Source organism: Lutjanus erythropterus, chromosome 12 (assembly GCF_056507025.1).
Source record: "Lutjanus erythropterus isolate fLutEry1 chromosome 12, fLutEry1.hap2, whole genome shotgun sequence".
NCBI classification, from domain to species: domain Eukaryota; kingdom Metazoa; phylum Chordata; class Actinopteri; order Lutjaniformes; family Lutjanidae; genus Lutjanus; species Lutjanus erythropterus.
Genome location: NC_139328.1, coordinates 15,263,595 through 15,285,738, shown reverse-complemented (window position 1 = coordinate 15,285,738; position 22,144 = coordinate 15,263,595). Strand labels below are relative to the sequence as shown.

The following is a 22,144-nucleotide window of genomic DNA, read 5'->3' as shown; positions in this document are numbered from 1 at the left end:
TGTCCCACAAAGAAGATGATAGAAACAAATTATATAAGAAGGCCAAATGTTACTAGAGAGGAAAAATGACAAGTATTCAAAAGATAAAATGCGTAATATGTCCCTTACCTCTGACTGTCAGAGAAGCAGTGGAAGTGTTGTTACCCACTGTGAAAGTGACTGTTCCTGAATCAGCTTTGGTGACGCCTCTGAGTGTGAGGCTGTGTATCCGGCCCTCGCACTTGATCAGATTCATTTCATTATTCTGTAATGGGACATCCTGGAGTTTCCACTGGGCCTGAGGCGCCTCCTCGTGAGAAACCAGGCATTCAAAGTGGACATCTTCCCCCTCGTATACGACACAGCTCTCCAAGAATTTCAGTATGTTAACCTCGACCTCTGTTTGACAAATACATTTCAGCAGAATGGTTATATTTATCTGAAGTGAGCATGTGCTTGACAAAGATAAAGTTTCAGTTGTCCAGACTGTGATCAAAGTGTTATTCAGTATATAAAGTTTTCTGTTGAGATGTTATTGTGAGTACCAAGTGAAGAGAAATAATATAGGGTGTGTTAATGTTTGCGAAGAGAGACCCGAGACAGGCAGAAATGATGAGATGAGATCTGTGATCAAGATCAACAGAAAAGTGATTTTGTGAGTAACTACAGGTGCTTTGAAAACAGTCAACTGCAAGCCAAGAACACACGTGGGATGAGAAAAAAGGCAGTCGAGAAGACGGCAAACGAGTTCTTCAGGTGAAAGGCTGTCATGCTCAAGTGTTGAAAAGACGTCATTCCAGAGGGTGCATGAAAAGGATAGTCTTAAATAGAACAGCTCCTACCCTCCACAGTGAGGACAGCTGAAGTCCTCTGGCTGCCTGTATCACAGGAATACTCTCCTGAGTCAGCTGCCTGCAGTTTATAGATGACAAGCTCGACTATGGTTCCTTCCTGTTTCAGGTGATACTTGCTGCTGGATGCCAGGACCCTGTCACCACAGCTCCAGACTACACTGGCTCCGGACTTTGTGGTCTCGCAGCGAAGACTAGCACTCTCCCCTGCCTGTCTTTCAAGGTTCTGCAGCTGGGTTTTGAAAAGGACAGGCTGGGCTGCAGGGGAGGAAATGAGGAGAAATTTAGGACAACCGGGACAAAGCTGGCACAATTTATAGCCCCGTCAGACGCATAAAACTGCTGTAGTAAGTCAAAAAGTAAGTATCAGAGGTACAAGTGAGTCATACACACCCAAGTCTCCTAGACGGGTTTCACCAACAAAGATTAATGTAATTAAGATTAGTCTGAGATTTAAAATTAAGCAGAGTTCAAATCGTCTCACTGATCACAATCAGTGATAGATTAAATATAACAAAACTGACAGAAAAGAGGAGTCTCTACTGTATTACGGTTTTCATCACAAACTGTTACACAATAATGCATAAACAACCAACATTAACTAACATTAAATCAGATAAAGGCTTATTTTTTCATAATATTATTATAGAAATAATTTCCATTCAATAAAACATATTTTAGACAAGCGAGTCTTAAGTCAATTTGCAACTCAACTATCTCCACTACAAACACCTGGTTGTAGCATGCATACCCTTCACAGCTAGATGCGCAGTGCTTTGATGGTCACCAGTGTCACATGTGTAACTCCCAGCATCCTCTGGGTCTACATCATGAATTACTAGTGCAGCCAGGTGTCCCGTTTGTCTAATTTCATACTTGGCACAAGGACAAAGACCAAGTTCTCCTTTTCTCCACTCCAAAGGAACGCCAGGTTTAGAAAGCTCACAGTGCAGGGTCACACTGTCCCCCTCGTCAGACGTTAAAGAGCTTTCAAGTTCTTTTGTGAAAATAGCTGGGGCAGCTAATGAATGAAAGAAATAACCAGATGTTTATCGACAGTACAAGGACAAGAATGGTGATGAAGAAATACAGTGAGATGAAGAGAAGTGGGTTTAAAAAGTGAAATGAAAGACTTGATGGCAGAAGAAGACAACATGAGACGGTGATCTCCATCCTACCATTTACTACAAGAGAGGCGGAGCTTATTGTGTCGTCTGAGCAGCATGAGTAGCTTCCCGTGTCTCCAGGTCTCAAATCAAAGATCTGTAGCTCATAACACAATCCTGTTTGTTTCATCTGGTACTTTTCTCCACAACTCAGGACTTGAGTGTCCTTTTTCCAGTCAACAGGGAGTCCAGGTTTAGAAAGCTCACAGTACAGAGTGATATGGCCTCCCTCCTCAGCCTCCTGGCTCTCCAGGTCTTGAATGACTATTACTGGAAGAACTGGGGAAAGAATCAATTTCATGAGGTGTTGATGTCTAGCGCTGTAACTGAAAGGCTTTTAAACTAGACACAAAATTAAGAGTACAGTCTTTTTTTTTTTAACTTACCGGACAGAGTCTCTGATTTTTTGCAAAAGTAGATCAAAAACAAAAATAAAAAGAACAAAAATAAAAAATTATGTGAGCAAAATGTATGGTTGCTTTAATATATGCACATACACACACAGTAACACTGATGTACAGCCAATGATCCATACTCCCATTCAAAATAGGCCAGTTAAGTATATAAATGATCAACCTGACTGTATTTCATATTGCACTTTTCTGGTCCATCAACCGTTCAAAATATTTAACAACTACGTGTCACATACTCCCATACATGGCACAGCCATCAGGGGCAATTTGGGTTTCAGTATGTTGCCCAAGGACACTTTGACATGCAGAACAAAGGAGTCGGGGATCAAACCACCAACCCTCTGATTAGAGGCCAACCCACTCTACCACCTGAGCCACAGCCACCTCTAGTCTGCCAAACATACCTCAATTATTCCCATCAAGAGACAACAATAATCCAGAATGCAGCAAATCTGCCTTTCACAAGAGAATGCATACATTGAACGAGCAGCAATAAGCCAAACCAATTACACATCATACAAAACTCCCAACAAACATGACATAACATCACATACATAATAAGGACCACAGAACTTCTACCTTGTCCTTGCACTTTGTTATCCAGCTTTGTAGGTTCTGGCTTTGGGGTGACTTCTGACACAGGTGGCTTTTCAATCTCTGCAGGTGTAATTAATTTAATTAGACCTTAAGTATCTATTGTAATAAACACAGAACAGCACAAATGCAAGAATAATAAGAATAATAATTAAATTTCAGTTGAATAAAGCAACAAAGGATGGTGCAGAACTGATACATTACACAAAAGACACCAACAATAATGCAATCAGCTCTGAGGACTGACTCCAACTAAATGCGCTTGCCAATACACAATTTCCAACTATTCAGCCAGCAAGAACAAATGAGTATTGACAAAACTCTCAATACAAAAGGTTGTTATTTCACAGTATAACAGTCTGGATGTGTAGCATATACTGTCACAGCATGTGCTTTGGCAAAACCCCAGCATACAAAATAAATCTCCTGAATACAAACAGAAATACTACCACATACCTTCAACTGTTTTTCTTGATTCCTGCTTCTCAGGTTCAACTTTGGAGGTCACTGCTGAAGCTGGTGACTTCTCTGCTGTAATTGAAGTTATTTATGTATAAGTTTTAATTCAACTTGCGTGAACTGGAAATCTTCACCAACAGACTGAACAAGACAACAAATCAAAAGCGATGTGCCACACAAGTTTTACAGCCGCGATGTCCAAGACAACACAATACAATCTACACAATTTTCATTTGTCTGAAACTGAGCGTGTAAAAAAGTTCTTCACTTCATCTTTCTGATGACAGACGTATATTCATGCAATGTGCAACAAGAAAAGCTGCATCTTTAAAAACATACAGACAGTGTCATGACCACAAGTTTGTTCAGCAAAGACAATAATAGCACAGTGGCAGATGACAACTAACACCTTGTAAAAATAGTGCTATATATATTTAGGTAATGTAAAACTCTGGGTTCATACCAACCTCTACTTCTCTGGAATCCAAGTGTAAAGTCACTGCTGCTGCAGTATTTGCTGTGATAAAACATTTAAGCCTGATTACACGACAGGCCAGCTACAGAGCCAGCAGCCACAAGTCAATTAATCCAGTGAGGGTTTGCTGAGTACACATGCTATATTTCAGCAACATCTTAAATAATTATAAAATACACTTTCTTCTCTCACATTGCTGCAGTTTAACTTGATGACATCACCAGTAACTCTAATCACTGAGCTGCGAGCTTTTAAAAGAACCACATAGAACACTAACATACAGATTGAAGTCATCCATAACACAATAAGCAGTACATCTCACAAGCCAACCTTAGATAACATGACCACTGTTGACAATTGCTTGCTTTTCTTATTTACTGAAGACTTTTAATTATGTCACTTCCCCCAAAAAAATACAAGAGGGGCAAACATTTAACAATGGGAAATACAAGGAACGGCGAAATGAGAACAGTTGAACAAAATCATATAACAGATATATAATATGGAAGAGCAACATGGTGGCCACCGTAGAAGAGAACCATAGATGAAATATATAAACCTAGGCAGGACACTGCTGCTCAGCCTTGCCTCCAATTTTTCCCTGTGGTCCTCATAGTATTGCAGCAAAAAATTCCACTATAGCCCAAAAAGCATTTTCCCCCTATGAGCCACCATTATAAAACTGTCTGTAAAACTGTTGACTGCAAACAAAGTTTTGGAGTCATATTTGCAAAAGTTCAAAGTGGGAACTTGCAAGAAGGGAAATACTACTGCATATTTTCAGTGGGCTGTATATCCAGAAAATACACTTGAGTGCTAGAAATGTTTTTGGCTTATATGCCAGGCAAGCATTTCTCATTGGACTGACTGGATGCCATATTTGCAACCTAGATCATTGTAATACAACTATGAAGAGATTCCATGCCTGCTTCAAATAAACATATCGTCGCAAAAATGGGTGATTTGTGTTTTCAGGTCATTAATGAAAACACACTTATCAATATTACGTTCTATTTCTGATATTTTCTGCCAAGAAATTTCTGTAAACCTTACATACTGGACCTTTAAATTAACCCTAAAAACTGGTTTAATTTTTTTTTTTTTTTTTGTCAGTTGCAGCACAAACAAGCTGTAGCCAAAGATACAACATGCTTGATACACCATTGAAAGCAAGAAACATCAGTAGAGATAGAACACCTGCATTTGAAATGCAATGAAAAGACTGAATGTGATGTGACAAGAGACAATGAGGAAGCAAAAGGCCAAAAATGAGCTTCAATCTTTGCATACCTTCTACTGGCTCTTTGGTCCCCTGCCTCAGTGTATCTTGTTTGGCAGCTAGTCCAGCAGCAGTCTTTTCAACTGGGATAAAACAAAACATTAACCTTACAATCCTGCAGTGATGAGTTCTATAACCTGAGGGCAGCAGACAACCAGAGCCAGTAAAGCACACAAATGATCCAATACACCCAGTCAACTGTCGCCTGTGTGCACCTTGGAATACTGACAAATGCATTACCTGTGACAACTGACAACAAAAGAAATCAAAATCAATAAAGCCACAAGCAAAAACAATTAAAGCCTCTCTGTCCACTCACAGATCATTGTCAATAATCCAACAGACAGCAACACGTCAACATAGAACTGCCATAAGAAGTGCCATAAACATGTTTGACATTCAACACTGAACTGGGGTAACCAAAGCATTAAAGACACAATATTTGCACCAAAATGAAACTGACAGAACAGCAACACAGATGAGGGGTAACAAAAAAACAAAAGCCACCTTCTTTATATGTTTTACACATTCACCAGGCAATATAACCTATTGCACAGTGAATCCAAACAGAAGCGCCTACTCCCTTCATATTTCTAAATATTTTTAAACATTTATAGTGTCTTTTTCTCCAAGCGTGAAATTATATCTACCAACATAAATGACAACCATGCTTACAGTACTGACAGATGTCTCAGTAACTGACAAAAGCCATGCAAATGTGTCTCATTACCTTCACCTCCAACTTTGAGCTCCTGTGAATCTCTCTGAATCTCCTGTTTGAAGAGCTGTGTAGGTGTCTGTCCAGTAGATGGCAGTATCACAGCTATGAAAATGAACACAACGTTGGACCCACAATTCAAAATTGCCTCAGCATAGCACCAGCCACATATAATAACAGCTGAGATATGTTGCCATACCAATGAGTCAGCCTCCATGCAAGAAAGTAACCCCACAGATATCCACAGATGCTGAGATTGAAATAATGATTTTTTTTCCAGCACCAGCAGCACAGCCCCCAAAATAACACAGATCTTTGCATTTAACGGATGAATAAAAAAAGCCATGTTAACCAGCACACAGATGAAATAGCCATATTAAAACCATATTTAGCCTTAAAGCAATTTCTTGGAGCGACAAGACACAATATAAGCCTGTTCATGATCCAACAAGTCTTTGTTTGATAACACCAGTTTTGACAAGGCGATGCATTGCACAGACTGATTAATTAAAAACACACAACTAAGCAAAGCTAAGAATCATCAGAGATTTACCTTCTACTGTCTCATTTATCTCTTGTCTCTTGTGCTTGTCTTTAGCAGCTAAGGACGGAGCTTCAGGCGTCTTGGCTGAAATGCAAATATGATGTGATGCAAATAGAAATGCTGTGTAAAGTAAAAATGGCAGCAACCAGTGACAATACCAGACCCACAGAATTTGATTATGAACACCTGAATACAGCCTGTATAACTGCTATAAATTCATAGACTTTCAGGCTCCTTAAGCCACGCAAATATTAATGGAAATGACAAAGAATCATGCCACACACAAGTGAATTATGCATATGTAAACCCCAGCCGACAGCAGGTATCATTCCCAAACCTTCAACATGCCACCAGCACAATTGGCACAACTACAAGGGTTCTTCTTTAAATAGCCTGGTTACGCTTCATATACTGCAATACAACACTGAGGAAAAAGATCCACAAAAAACTGCTAAACACAGCCCGACAATAAGACAGATGGAACAGCTGACACAGCAGAGGCATAACAAAACAGCAACTTAAAAAATAGGGTAAACTAGAAATGAATAATGCTACAAGAATGCATTTATCATAACCTATGTAGGCCAACAGACACACAGGCCCACTTTAATGGCACACTGCACATGGAAACACGAAGGCCATTAACAAGGTGGGCTGAGCACATGAAGCTGAAAGTCAAGCCAGGACATGGCCATCTTCCCTCCATACCTTTGACTGTTTCTTTGGTCTCCTGCCTCTTAGATTCCAGTTTAGTAACTGAAGGAGGAACTGACAGCTTCACAGCTGAGAGGAAACAATTTGAATTCAGAATACTGTAAGATACTTCATCTGCAGTATTTTACCATAACAAGTAGAAACTAAATATCACCAGACGAAATAACTCACAACATGTAAACAATTAAAACAATTACAGAAACAAACTGCAAACACCGTAAAACACAGTTGATAACAACAATACAACATGAATTAAGACCAACTGGCTTGTCTGATTAAATAGATGAAAACTGTGTAAGAATTAAATGTACATTATAAACAAAAATATAAAATAAAACATACAAACTAAGTGATATGAAGGAAGGGGATTTTTTTGTTTTGTAATCTCAAATGCACAGTAACAAAAGGGGGAAAAAAGTGATGAAAAATCTTCCAAAGAAAAGATCACAACTCAAATTCTGTACCACAGCACAGAGCACACTGCAGAAGAGTGATCCAGGCAAAGACATCCAACCTCCTGATCCACCACATAAAATGCTGAAGGAAGGATCTTCAAAGAACGCTGACATTTTATAAGGCAACAAAAAGACAACAAAAAACAAAACAAAAAAATAAAAACAAAGTGACAGCAAAAGAAATAGTATAGCAAAAGCAAGTGCTTCAATACAAGTGCTTCAGTCAAGACAAATTCACCATATAATACAAATTCAGCATGATTAAATGTCAGCAATAAGTGATGCAGTGCAGTGACAAAGACCAAAAACATAATACACCACAAAATGGATATGCCTGAATTACAAAGACACACTGTAATATACTGAAGATGCTGAAATCACAAATCCTCCTACCCTCAATTTTAACGCTGGCTGTGGTCGTCTGGTCTCCACACACACAGCTGTAGTCTCCACTGTCTTCTGGCACAACTTTGATGATCAGGAGTTCATTCACAGTGGCCTTCTGCTTCATCTGGTACTTCTCTCCAGACTTCAGGACCTGTGCTCCCTTCTTCCACTCCACTGGGACTCCAGGTTTAGAGATCTCACATCGCAGAGTAATGTCAGCTCCCTCCTCAGCCTCCTGACTCTCCAGCTTGTGTTTGAAGGTCACTGGTTGGGCTGAGCATTTATTAGTTGGTTAGCAGCCAGTTCCGTGCCAGTAAGCAAACATTGACAAGCTGCATTCCACAATAACATGCAAACTCTGAAACACGTCTACATATGTACATGTAAAAAGGTGTTTTATAAATGTATATATTTTTGTAATGTTTCTCAAGTGGATCCTGAAATCTTCTTCCTACCCTTAATGTTGACGCTGGCTGTGGTCGTCTGGTCTCCACACACACAGCTGTAGTCTCCACTGTCTTCTGGCACCACTTTGTTGATCAGAAGTTCATTCACAGAGGCCTTCTGCTTCATCTGGTACTTCTCTCCAGACTTCAGGACCTGTGCTCCCTTCTTCCACTCCACTGGTACTCCAGGTTTAGAGATCTCACAGTGCAGAGTAATGTCAGCTCCCTCTTCAGCCTCCTGGCTCTCCAGCTTGTGTTTGAAGGTCACTGGTTGGGCTGAGCATTTATTAGTTGGTTAGCAGTCGGTTGCGTGCCATGATGCAAAACATTAAAAAAATATATTTACACAACATTGGTAGGGAAAAAAAACATAGATGACAAAAAGCAAATACTTACAATTTGCAATCCATGATGACATGCAAACAGCAAAAAATATTCTAAATATGTATATATAAAAAGCTCTTCTATGGCATTTAGATTTTTTTTTCTGGAACCAAGTCTATAATATCCTCTTCCTACCCTTAATGTTGAGGCTGGCTGTGGTCGTCTGGTCTCCACACACACAGCTGTAGTCTCCACTGTCTTCTGGCAACACTTTGATAATCAGGAGTTCATTCACAGAGGCCTTCTGCTTCATCTGGTACTTCTCTCTGGACTTCAGGACCTGTGTTCCCTTCTTCCACTCCACTGGGACTCCAGGTTTAGAGATCTCACATCGCAGAGTAATGTCTGCTCCCTCCTCAGCCTCCTGGCTCTCCAGCTTATGTTTGAAGGTCACTGGTTGGGCTGAGCATTTATTAGTTGGTTACTTGCAAGACATGAAAAAACAAGGACACACATTGATATCATTGATGCAAAGCACCCAGAGCCAGACCCAGCCAAAATGCAGTGTAATTGTTTCAACAGTTTTAGCACTGCAGGTCTGGATTTGCAGACTTAGTCTGACCTGTGCCACCTACAGGCCTGAAAAGTACAGCAGCTGCAGTTTTAAACCATTACACTTATTGCCTGCAGGAGGCAGAAGTGTTAAAACTACAGCTGCTCTTACTTTGTTCGTCTGTTCATTTTGCAACTGTATGACTAAATTGACCCTTCCTAAGTCTTGCCCCTTTTTGGATCCTCAGTCATATTTCTCTTTTTTCATGTTTCCTGTACTTAATATATGCTATGTGCTAGGTCTGTCTATGTTAACAAGAAAACCAAATTGTAAGATGGTTCAAAGATGTTTTTGGGGGACCTGAAAAAGCAACATATATATATAGTCAGATCTTAAATTAGCTCATGTTAAAAAAAGTTTCAAGGACTTAGGGTCAATTGTTGATATTACTTTACTTTCCAAGAGGCAACACATGTTGGCATGTGGAGAACTGGTCTCACAATAACTGGGCAGCTCCCATGTGTGGATAATCTATAGCCTGGTAAGTTTAAATGTTTTAGTGTCTGATTTTGAGCTAGTTACATGCCAGTCTCACTAGGTACTTTGCATCTAAAACTCTGATCAACAGAAGGACATGAAGGTAAGCAAGCACGCAATTTAGCTTCACTAACACAGAAAACCACTTGCACAGGTTTTATAAAATGCTCCACTGAACAACTCTTCAGAAATCCTCTTCCTACCCTTAATGTTGAGGCTGGCTGAGGTCTTTTGGTCTCCACACACACAGCTGTAGTCTCCACTGTCTTCTGGCAACACTTTGATAATCAGGAGTTCATTCACAGAGGCCTTCTGCTTCATCTGGTACTTCTCTCCAGACTTCAGGACCTGTGTTCCCTTCTTCCACTCCACTGGGACTCCAGGTTTAGAGATCTCACAGCGCAGAGTAATGTCTGCTCCCTCCTCAGCCTCCTGGCTCTCTAGCTTGTGTTTGAAGGTCACTGGTCGGGCTGAGCATTTATTAGTTGGTTAGCAGCCAGTTGCATGCCAGTACACAAACTGTGATGATTTACAGGTCACATTAACATGAAGACTGTAAAATACATGTCTAATTATATACAATTAAAAAAGTACCTTACACAACATTTTTAAATATGTCAATCAAACAGATTCTTTGAAAATCCTCTTCCTACCCTTAATGTTGAGGCTGGCTGTGGTCGTCTGGTCTCCACACACACAGCTGTAGTCTCCACTGTCTTCTGGCACCACTTTGTTGATCAGAAGTTCATTCACAGAGGCCTTCTGCTTCATCTGGTACTTCTCTCCAGACTTCAGGACCTGTGCTCCCTTCTTCCACTCCACTGGGACTCCAGGTTTAGAGATCTCACATCGCAGAGTAATGTCAGCTCCCTCCTCAGCCTCTTGGCTCTCCAGCTTGTGTTTGAAGGTCACTGGTTGGGCTGAGCATTTATTTGCTGGTTAGCAGTCAGTTGCATGCCATTACATAAAACACATAAATATAAATAAAGCAAAAAAGAGACCCTGAGAAGAAATTTAATAATGCTACAGGGACTGACTCCTTGAAAATCCTCTTCCTACCCTTAATGTTGACGCTGGCTGTGGTCGTCTGGTCTCCACACACACAGCTGTAGTCTCCACTGTCTTCTGGCACCACTTTGTTGATCAGAAGTTCATTCACAGAGGCCTTCTGCTTCATCTGGTACTTCTCTCCAGACTTCAGGACCTGTGTTCCCTTCTTCCACTCCACTGGCACTCCAGGTTCAGAGAGCTCACAGAGCAGAGTAATGTCGGCTCCCTCCTCAGCCTCCTGGCTCTTCAGCTTCTGTACGAAGGTCGGTGGCAATGCTGTATAACCAAGTTTTCATTATTTGTCAAAATCAGGTGAAATAAATAGTTCAACAAAAGTCTTTATAAAACAGTAGAGCTCCTTTGGGAAATACAACAAAAACACATGAAAGATTGCTGAAAAAGACTCCATGAATCCATACCATTGATTTTCACAGTTGCAGATGTCTTCTGGTCTCCACACATGCAAGAATATTCTCCACTATCTTCAACCTTCACATTCATAATCTGAAGCTCATAAGACATCTCCTTCTGCTTCATCTGATACTTCTCTCCAGCTTTAAGGACTTTAGAGCCTTTCTTCCACTGGACATCAGCCACAGGTTTTGATAACTTGCAGCCAAGTGTGACAGTCTCCCCTTGGTTCTTCTCTTGGTTCTTGAGGTCTTCTGTAAAACTGGCAGGCAGGGCTAAAATAAAATGAACAATGACTTCATTATATAAAACAGGGTGTTGAATTTTGCTGGGTTATGATGGAGGATGGAAAATGATTAGAGGTGAAGGTGAGGTGCTGTGCTCCAGTTGTCCACCGCTAGGTTTTGGAACCCAAAAAGGATTCCATCAGTTTGGTTGATGCTCCTTTTGATGAAGGTTCAGCTACAACAGTGCAACTAATATAAAAGCAAAAACAAACTCTCATTACATTACTACAGAATGAAAGCCTTTTGAAATGCACAAAGGGTTACCCAGAAAGGAAACAATTTATGCAGTCCACAGTCCTCACATAACAAGACAGTTCATGTGAGAACAGGTCACTTTGAAACATTTGCACATGCTGATGGATGTTGTTCACACTTTATGGATTTACAAACAGTTTCTCAAGAATACAAACCCAAAGACAAAAAAGATGGAATAACGCAACAAAAGAGCAAAGCAGACCCAATGCAAAATACAGAAAACAAACATCTGTGCAAAGAATACAGATGATTTAGCAAAAAAATACAATCTAATCTATGGTACTTTTGACAAATCTACATTGTAAGTAGACAAATCTACATTATAAGTAGATTTGTACAAGACTGGCGCAGTTGGTTGGTTACCTTTAACAACAAGGGACGCGTATGCTTTCTGGTCCCCAGCAACCACAGAAATGGTGCCAGAGTACCTGAGAGTTAGCTCTCTTACAGTTAGAGAGTGGAGACCCCCCTCTAGAACATGAATATCACTGAGGGCGCTTGGCTGCAGCAGAGTATCATCTAAGTGCCACTGAACATGAGGAAGACCAGCAGGACTGACACGGCAAACAAATGTAGCAGATTCTCCTTCAAAACAATTAACATCCTGTGGTTTTTCCAGAATAACCACCAACTGGCCTTTAAAGCAAAACAAAACCAAACTCTGAGCGAAGTCAACATGGCATTAAAATATTAACAATGGTCTCAGGTTAAATCGTTCAAAATACTCTTTTGTGTGTTATCTAAAGATAAGACATACAGGACATTTAATACTCTAATAATCTTTTCAAACACAATCCATAAAGATAAGCAGCTCTCCAAGACAAAAACTTACCCCAAACTTGTATACACACATATATACATATGTTAAGTTCTTACCATTGACTGTCACCTTTGCCATGCTCTTGGCAGTGCCCACGTCACAGGTGTAGATATCAGTGTCTTTCTCTTCCAGATGTTTGATGGTGAGAGTTAAGACCTTCTCCTTCTGGGACATCTCATATCGACCTCCAGCCTTGAGCTCTGTGTGACCTTTAAGCCAAATCACATTGGACGGGGTTTGTACGGTCTCACATTGCAAGGTCACGGAGCCCCTCTCCTCCACTTGGATATCCTTTAGTGCTTTAGTGAATTTATGGATTGGCTCTGTAAAATACAAATCACCTTGTTACACTTTTAGGCGCAGTATTAAACTGTAGGATTAATCTGTGGTTTCAAAAAAGAAGAATACCCAAGAACCGTCTCTATACTCAGTAAAGATATTAATCAACTTTTTACCAAAATCTCACAGTGTTATCATATGTAGGCCTCTTAAATGCCCCTTCGTTGTCAAAGATTAAAATTTTAGTCTCACCCTTGATTTCCAGCTTGGCCTTGGTGGTTGCACCTCCAACAACTTCACAGCTGTACTCTCCAGAGTCTTGAGCAGAGACATTATGGATGGTCAGCTTCATAACCTTACCCTCTTGGCTGATGTCATACTTCTGGCTCTTTCTGATGGCTTTGCCTTCCTTGGACCACTTTACAGTGGAACTGGCCTGTGTTACCTCACAGGTAAATACAGCATCTTCCCCTTGAACAACACTAACATTCTGCAGTCCTTTTGACACTGATGAAGCTTTGCCTGCAACAAGAGATGATGTGTTTATTTTCATACCTTAATATTTTTGTTACTTTGTCTAGGCCTCTTACAGGACCAGTGTATAGGATTTAGTGGCATTTAGCAGTGAGGTCACAGATTGCAACCAACTGAATACTGCTCGCCTAACCCTGCCCTTCCAGGTGTACTGGAGAAATTCCACTCGAGCCTAAACTAGAGCCCGAGTTTGTCCATTCTGAGCTACTGTTGAAACATGACGGTCAAATTGGTAGCCTCCATGGAAGAGGACCCATGCCCTCTGTAGATATAAATGGGTCATTCTAAGGTAACGAAAACACAATTGTTATTTTCAAGTGATCATAAACTATAATGAAAACATATGTATAAATATTCCATTCCTGCCATATTCTGCCAACTGATCGCCATAAATCTTATACACTGGAACTTTAAAATAAACCTGCAGCTTACCTTCAACTGTTAATGTTGTTTTGGAGCTCAGGTCTTTAATGTTGAAGACCACCTCTCCAGCATCAGCAGGAGTGACATCCTTAATGGTCAGCATGTACTTGCGTCCTTTACTGGTGACTTTGAAGCGGCCTCCATTTGTAATAGTTTGACTATTAAGAGTCCAAGTACAGTCATCTGTGCTCTCACGAGATAAGATGCATTCAAAGCTACATGCCTCTCCCTCATTCACCTCCGCTGACTTTAGCCATTTGGTAATTCCAATGCCAATCTCTAAATTTGGGACAGAGAGAATAAGTTGATGACAATGTCTAATAAGAGTATATATATGTGAAGAATAACACTGTAAAATGATGCATCTCAAACAACCAGTACCTCTTACAGTGACCTTTGCTTTAGAAACCTCAGTTCCAAGATCACAAGTATACTCTCCAGCATCTTCTTTGGTGACGTCCTTGATGATCAGTCCCAAAGACTTGCCTGTGTGAAGGAGCTCATACTTTGATCCAGCCTTCAAGACTTTACCTTCTTTTCTCCATGTGGGAGAAACCCTGGGCTTGGATGCCTCACACGCCAGAGTTATCATGCCCTTCTCCTCTCCAATGACATCATCTAGAGACTTCAGGAACACAGCACGCTTTTCTGGGGGGAATTGAGAAAAAGGGTTGCAGTTTCAAGGTACTGTACGCGCTAGGGCAAAAATGACCAAATACTTCAGAGTATGATCACCCATGTAGCAGCAATGCCTGTTTCCCTCCTTAATATGATAGCCATAGAGTAATTAAATCATACAAGAAGTTATTCCAGAGCACTTTTCATATAGAGCAGATCTTGACACTGGTTTCCACTGGTCCTGAACCCCCACTAGGGAGTCGCCTAAGCTTCACAGGGGGTCACAAGGCTTTCTTGATTTTAAGGAGTATAAAAAAAACAAATAAAAATGTATATATACAGTAGGCCTGTACCTCAGCATTTCAGTAATTTCTGTGAAGAAAACTAAATGAAATTGTTACTTTTAAAATGGAACAATGGCCTGGCCAGACACTGAAACCTATTAAGTTAGCCTGGCATCACCAGACTAATTCATCATGAAGGGTTTGCAAGAGGCTACTATGTTAAATTAATAGGCCACTATTAAGTAAGTAAAAAAAAATGTAACAAATAAACTTTACACAAACTCCCTGCAGTTATTATGTCACCATTTGGCTTATTTGCACAGTGTATCAGTTGTTCTATGCTAGTATTGTAATGCAGTGAATATAATATGAAATATCCATAAAATATGTTACTTAATCATGGGTTGTCAGTTTAATCAATAATTAAAAAAAAAGGTGTTCTTGAAGGAAAAAGATTGGGAACCACTGCTCTATAATATTACTTACAGAGACCCAACATTTCCCACCATGAGCAAGCACCTGGCATCAGTAGGAAGGAAAAACTCCCTTTTATGACTTACCTTTAACCTTAAGCGTCACTGACTCTTTCACCTTGCGGACTTGGAATGTGACAATTCCCCCATCCTGAGGTGCCAGGTTCTTCAATGTGAGCTTGTGAATCTTCCCTTCATGAGTGATGGTGTTGACTTCATTGGTGAAGAGCACCTTGTCATTCAGAAGCCACTGTACCTCTTCATCTGGATAGTTAATCTCACTGATGAACACTGCATCGCTGTCTTCATCAACCTCTGTGTCAGCCAAGTGCTTGGTGACCTTAATTTCACGGACTGAACAGAAAAAGCAAAGATGTTTTAGTTGGAAGACCACTTTAGTCCAAAGGCATTCTAAAACAGTTGCTCTATGATGGTTTGCACACTTGCTGTATTTTGTGTGGTGTTCATTACCTTCAACAGTAAGTTTGCCTTTGGTTGTAGCAGGTCCAGACTGACAGCAGTACTCTCCACTGTCTTCCTCAGTCAACTTTTGAATGATAAGTTGAGCCCTCGTAGCATCTTGCTTCATGTTATACTTGTCTGATGCTGTCAGAGCTACCTGACCTTTGAACCACTTCACCTCTTTGGGTGAGGCAGAGAATTTGCAGGTGAGCATGGCTGAGCTTTTCTCCTTCGCCTTCACATCTTTGATGGGCTCTGCAATCTCAAGTGGACGCTCTAAATGTAACGAACAGTGTACAATTACATATATGTATCCTCAACAGTATCACAGTACACAAGCTACTGTGTCTAACTGCTTTATAAAAGTGATTCAACACATTTACCTTTGACTGTGAGCTGTGCTAATGATTTGCTCTTCCCTGCTGTAAACTGTACTGGTCCTGTCAATGATGCTTTGGTCTTTTTGAAAGTGAGACGGTGTAGAGTGCCCTCTTTCTCCATTTCAACATCAGTGCTCTCCTGCACAGCAACTCCATTCAAAGTCCATGTCGGAGGTTTCACCAGTTCCACGCTGATTTCAACTTCAAATACAGCTGCAAAAGGTTCTGTCACTTCTACTGAACTAAGCTCCCGCACGATGCTGATGGACTGTTCTGGAGGGGTCATGAAAAGAGAATGTCACAGTAAGAAGTCAATTATAAAGTATAATTTTATAAAATAAATGTAATGCTCATTTTTAATAAATGTTAAGCCTTTTTTTAGACTCAAATCAAATTGCAAATCCCTCTCACTTTACATTATATTACCAAATGCTGCTCTAGTGCTCAGAAATCAAGAAATGACGTCCAATATTTTGTGTGTGCTGTAAAATCAACGTGTAGAAACTTAAATCTTGACTTAAATCATAACACACAAGTGAGAACTGATTTTTTTTGTAGACAAATCATAAAATTTATAGTATCCCTTGAAAAATGCTCAGTAGTAATGTATAGTCAGACCAGTACTGGATATTTGCAGTGAATACCACATTCTGTGGCAGATACCAATATTTGGGAAACAGTTAACACTATACTGGCAGATCATTCAGTCATTTACATTGCATTACAGTCATTTTAAATATACATAATGTAAACAAACAATCTAAAAATCTATTTTGACCCAAGTATGTACTGAGCAGGCCATTTTACAGTTGAAAAATAAAGTCAACACTCTGTTGTGGCCAAACTATGTAACAGAGACACTTTCTAAATTAAGTATAATGCATGCAATTCAAATCAATGTCAGTGTAAATCCTCTGCAAGCACAGTTTTTTTGTCCTATGTTTAAGCCTCTATATACACGCACAGGTGTTTTCACCTACAGGTATTAAAAAATTAACTAATTAAAAGAAAATGGACAACAGCTCATTTGTATTCAAGTGTCCCAGGAAGTCATGACAATGTGACAGCAAACCAGCATGCACAATGCCAGGACCCCCGAAACTGAAACAGCTACTTAGAATTCAGCCATCATCATAATAATTCAAATATATTATTTGTCCATAGACTTTATTATAATGTCCTCATGTATTTACCATTTAAACCTTAGAGGTCTACTCAATCAGAATGACTGTAAACACCTCAGGGTGTTACTTCACCTGCAGTGGTGATACAGTTTTGTTAATTTCTTTCATGCACTAATCATTTGAAATGCCTATGTTAATTAATTTAGTAGGTCAGGCTCAAATAAATGAATATAATGTTCCCATATTTCCCTAGCCTGGCATCACCAGACTAATTCACAAATGCAAATTAAGTCTAGTTTAGTTGATTTCCAAGGGTCATGTCTAGATAGGAACACCAGACCTGCAAAAGATCGCGAAAGAGTGATCATTTTAACCAAACCATGATCCTTCTCCACCCTAACCTTGAGTATTTGTTTGTCCCTAAACCTGAGAAGATTTTAACCACAGCCTTGTCACATTGAAAAGCATAATCCGTTAATAAAATGTGTGCAAAGAAAAAACAATGGATAGAAATTTTGCGAGAGCTTTGCAAATCTAGGGTTCCCATCTAGACACGACCATCTGCTATATAAATACACAGACAGATATATAGATAGACAGACATATAGATATATAGACAGATACCTCATTGACCAGGAGTCTGATGGCTTGTTTGGTGTAAACACCTTGTAAATCCAACATATATTTATAGAGTTATATACATAAATGCCCTTCGGTTGATAAACCTGACACTATACTTATAATCAATCGTTGTCTTCCATCATGTTACCTTCCACAAGTAGTTTACAGGATGTCTTATCATCAATGGCGTCACAGGTATAAGTGTCTTCGTCACGCTCGTCCACATCGTTGATGGTGAGTTTTCGGTACACATCTTCACTCTTGATCTCGTACTTCTTGCTGGGTTTGAGCTCCGTCTTGTTCTTGTACCACTTCACCTTTGCGCTGGCACGTGACACTTGGCATTCAAGATAACCACGATGCTTATACATCGCTATCTTATCCCTGAGTCTCTTCACAAACTTGACAGGCAGCTCTACAGTAACAATAACACTGAATCAATGAAAACTATCACGTATGCCACAGATTAAAGATTAAAGGATATCAATGCCATGGTCTTGCCAGAGCCCTTGTCTAAGCGCAGGGTACAAAATTAGCACCAGCCACCAGCCAACTGCTGGTTAAATATGCAAGCTGGTAGATTTGCTTCATTCACCAGCAAAAAAAGCCATTTGGTAGATGGACAAAAAAATTAATTTTACACCCTGCCTAAGCACATTATAGGATGGGCAATGCTCATAACTAAATGATTTTATAGCCAAAGCAAATGGGTCTAATATTTAATGGAACATTAATGCTTCTGATGCTCTGCTGGTTCCAGTATTTTTTGCAAAAGCTAAAGCAGAGAGCAAGAATCTTGTAATGACACTTGCCAGTCATTTTTGTTTGTATATCAGTGACTGCTGGATTGCAAACAGTGTGACACTGACACAGAAACAAGAAACATCTGAATAGTGATGCAACTTATGGTCAACTGATAGCAAAGTGTGTTTCTAACATAATTTTTTACATTTTTTTGTTATAGTCCTGTAGATTCCCAATCATCAAATGACCCCTTCCTCTTGCCCTTGAAAAGACTTACATTGAATGAAGAATGAAAGCTATGACTAAAAGCCCTCTTCTATTGTGAGTTGTGTGTCCTTTGCCATCAGGCCTCAATGAGGCATAACAATGAACATGCAAGCTGCAAATGGATTTTCTATCTCACCAATATTGTCAGAATGATGCACAGTTTTTACTCTTTTAGCAAGACAACATTTCATCCAACTTCAGTGTGACCTTTTACATTTGGCTCACAAAAGCAGTTGAAATGTTGAGGTCAGAATATAAAATTATTCAGGAATTTTTAATTTGAATGCATCTGTATAACCTATTTATTTGTTTACAGTATTTCTTAAGCAAATAAAAGAAAATAAGGTTTAAAATGTTCAGAGGTATTTAATTATTTGCAAATTTCTAATAGCTTAGAATAGAAATAATCCATTTGCAACCACATCTGAACATTAAACATAATGGTTAGGTAATCCATGCAACAATTTACAGTATACATGTTATTTCAGCACATAACAGACACTCGTGTACCTTTCACTTTGAGTTTTGCGGTTGAAGAGGCCTTTTCAGCTGTGAATTTAATCTCACCCATATCTTCTGGGGTTACAGACCTAAACAGCAGTACGTAAGTTCTGCCTGGAATAAGAAACAGATAACTAGTAGTAATAAAATATCATTGTTAGTGATAATAATTATAAAGATAAACCCAGTAACATTGCATGAATACACACTACAGGTAGTTGAATCATAGTGATTTACCCTTTTCTTGAGGCCTTACCCTCTTGTCTCATTTTGATGTTGTCACTGACTTTGAGTTTGTTGCTTCCTTTGTACCACTGGCAGTCCACTTCATCATGTGAGATTTCACAGACAAATGCAGCACTCTCCTTCTCCATCACCTCCACATCTTCAAGTTTCTTAATAATCTTAATATCTCTGGCTGTAGGGGAAATATTTTTAAGATGATTCTATACACTGTAAATCGGTTTGCTGTACTCTAAATTATAGTATGTTACTAATTTGTGTGTTTTGGGACATGATCGGAAATTACCATGAACAGTGAGCTTGGCGGCGGTGTTATCATCAGTAGTGCGGCAGATGTAAGTGCCTGCATCTTCAGGGGTGCATTTGTTGATGACCAAAGAGCGCTTTCGACCCAAGGAATGGATGCCAAAGGTTTTCCCTGGTTTCAGTTCTACGTCATCCTGCAGATTAATCAGTTTTACAAAATGTTACATATCCACTGTGCACTTGTGTATTTACTCTGCATACGCTAATTCCAACAATAATGTCTCACCTTGAACCATTTAACATCTGCATTTGTTCTGGACACTTCGCATTCAAAAGTAACTTTCTCCTTCTCAGGAATACTGATATCCATCATGGGTTTGGAGATCATAGCAGGAGGTTCTGTGGAATCAACATATGTTGGTCAAAATACGACTAAACCAAAAGTCTAGTGTAGGTCTCGGTTTGGTTGGTCAAGATCCTAACAACTGATAAGGTGATTAAATGACTAGCAGGAAGCAGCCCTTACCTGTGACAATCAGTTTGCAGGAACTGTGTACTCCTTCTGCTTGGAAGGCAATAGTTCCTGTATCCTCCCTCTTGAGATTGGATAACGTTAAGGCATGTTTCTTTCCCAGAGCTGTGATCCGGCAGTTCCCCCCTGACCTTATCTTGGCCCCGTCCCTGGTCCAGGAGCCTTCAACATCAGCCTGGCTGAGTTCTACCTCAAGAGTCACTGTCTCTGTCTCATGTGCCTTGGTTTCTGTTAGGCCCTTTATTACCTGGATCTTCTTCACTGAAGGGAGGAGAAAGTAATGGTTGAGTGTTAACATGTCTTAACTTGTTACTCAAAATTTATATCCAACAAACATTACTGGAAAATGGCTCCTCTAGGGTTAAGATATATACTTAAATAAACTATAACTAAATGTGATAGGGTATCAGTCTTACTCTCTACAGTGAGTTTGGCCTGGGTTTTGTCGTCCAGGGTTTCACAGGAGTAGATGCCACGGTCAGCCTGAGTCACACTCTTGAAGACCAGAGCCTGCTTAGCTCCATTAACTTTAATCTCCATGTTTCCTGCAGGCTGCAGCACCACACTGTTCTTCATCCACTTGACTTCATCTGACGGCTTACTGAGCTCCACCTCCAGCTTCACTTCACTCTGTTCCACCACTGTCAGGTTTTCAAGCTTTTTCTTAAACGTCACAGGCTCATCTAATTGAAAGAAATGTCTAAGTTAATGAGGAAATTACATTATTTAAAACACAAATGATGAGAAATGCATGTTCTTACGTTGCACTTGTAGGGTAGCTTTGCAGCTTTTGCCTTCTGCATCAATACTAATCTCTCCAGCATCTTTTTGAGTGACGGAGGTGATGGTGAGTGAGTGACTGCTGCCACCACGCTCAATCTTATACTTGGGTCCAGCAGTGACAGGTATACTGTTGTGGAACCATTTCACGCTGGCGTCCGCTGGGCTGACAGCACACTTGAAAATGGCGTCTTTTCCCTCCATTGCAGCCACATTGTTTAGTTTAGTGGTCAGCCGCACTAGTCTGGGTTCTGAAAAGAATCAAATGAAGAAGAATGATATGAAAGAAAGGGTTGTTTTGTATCCGTTTGTAGTTGTAATTGATTTGTGTTTCTTCATAGCTATTTTGTATCATTTTGTAGCCTGTGTGTCACTTTGTAGTGATTTTGTCTGACTTTGTAGTGGTGTTGTCTTTTTGTAGTTGTTTTGTGTATTTTCATAGTTGTTTTATGTCTTCTTGTGGTGGTTTTGTCTCTCTTTCTAGTTATTTTGTTTGTGTGTAGTCATTTTTTGTCTCTGTTTAGTCATTTTGTGTCTCTTTGTAGTTGTTTGTATCTCTTTGTAGTTATTTTGTTTTAAATGATTAATTACCTTTAGAGGAGACTTTGGCAGAGGTCTTGTCATTTCTGCATTCACAGCTGTATTCTCCTTCATCTTCTTTACTCATCCCAGTCACAGTGAGAACCCGCTTAGCACCATCTGTTCTGACAGAGTACCTGCCTCCAGGTTTAATCTCACGACCACCATGCTTCCAGACAACATCCCCCGAGGCTTGATTTAGTTCACACACCAGGCTAAGTGTACCTCCCAACTCCACTGTAGCAGGTTTCAGAGGGACGACAAACTTCAAAGCTGCATCTGAAATTAAAACATGGGAATTAGACACCAAAACAAAATCTGTCATCTGAAGTAATTA

The 22,144-nt window shown here is 39.9% G+C and overlaps 1 protein-coding gene across 1 annotated transcript in view; it reads right to left on the bottom strand.

Annotated features, from left to right (window-relative positions):
- The window catches only part of obscnb (obscurin, cytoskeletal calmodulin and titin-interacting RhoGEF b), a 64,776-nt gene that overhangs the window by 26,392 nt on the left and 16,240 nt on the right, over positions 1-22,144 (bottom strand). Inside the window, exons 17-45 of the mRNA XM_084732559.1 lie at positions 21,820-22,086; positions 21,210-21,479; positions 20,865-21,131; positions 20,443-20,709; positions 20,203-20,315; positions 19,957-20,110; positions 19,684-19,845; positions 19,437-19,541; positions 18,064-18,330; positions 16,174-16,443; positions 15,800-16,066; positions 15,416-15,682; positions 14,335-14,601; positions 13,963-14,232; positions 13,249-13,518; positions 12,774-13,040; positions 11,364-11,630; positions 10,954-11,220; positions 10,548-10,814; positions 10,098-10,364; positions 9,000-9,266; positions 8,490-8,756; positions 7,187-7,261; positions 6,488-6,562; positions 5,947-6,039; positions 5,228-5,299; positions 3,460-3,534; positions 822-1,088; positions 109-378 (exon numbers count right to left, since the gene is read on the bottom strand). Of these exons, the coding sequence (XP_084588685.1) occupies positions 109-378; positions 822-1,088; positions 3,460-3,534; positions 5,228-5,299; positions 5,947-6,039; positions 6,488-6,562; positions 7,187-7,261; positions 8,490-8,756; positions 9,000-9,266; positions 10,098-10,364; positions 10,548-10,814; positions 10,954-11,220; positions 11,364-11,630; positions 12,774-13,040; positions 13,249-13,518; positions 13,963-14,232; positions 14,335-14,601; positions 15,416-15,682; positions 15,800-16,066; positions 16,174-16,443; positions 18,064-18,330; positions 19,437-19,541; positions 19,684-19,845; positions 19,957-20,110; positions 20,203-20,315; positions 20,443-20,709; positions 20,865-21,131; positions 21,210-21,479; positions 21,820-22,086 (6,279 nt within the window). The remainder of the gene's footprint in view (positions 1-108; positions 379-821; positions 1,089-3,459; positions 3,535-5,227; positions 5,300-5,946; positions 6,040-6,487; positions 6,563-7,186; positions 7,262-8,489; positions 8,757-8,999; positions 9,267-10,097; positions 10,365-10,547; positions 10,815-10,953; positions 11,221-11,363; positions 11,631-12,773; positions 13,041-13,248; positions 13,519-13,962; positions 14,233-14,334; positions 14,602-15,415; positions 15,683-15,799; positions 16,067-16,173; positions 16,444-18,063; positions 18,331-19,436; positions 19,542-19,683; positions 19,846-19,956; positions 20,111-20,202; positions 20,316-20,442; positions 20,710-20,864; positions 21,132-21,209; positions 21,480-21,819; positions 22,087-22,144) is intronic.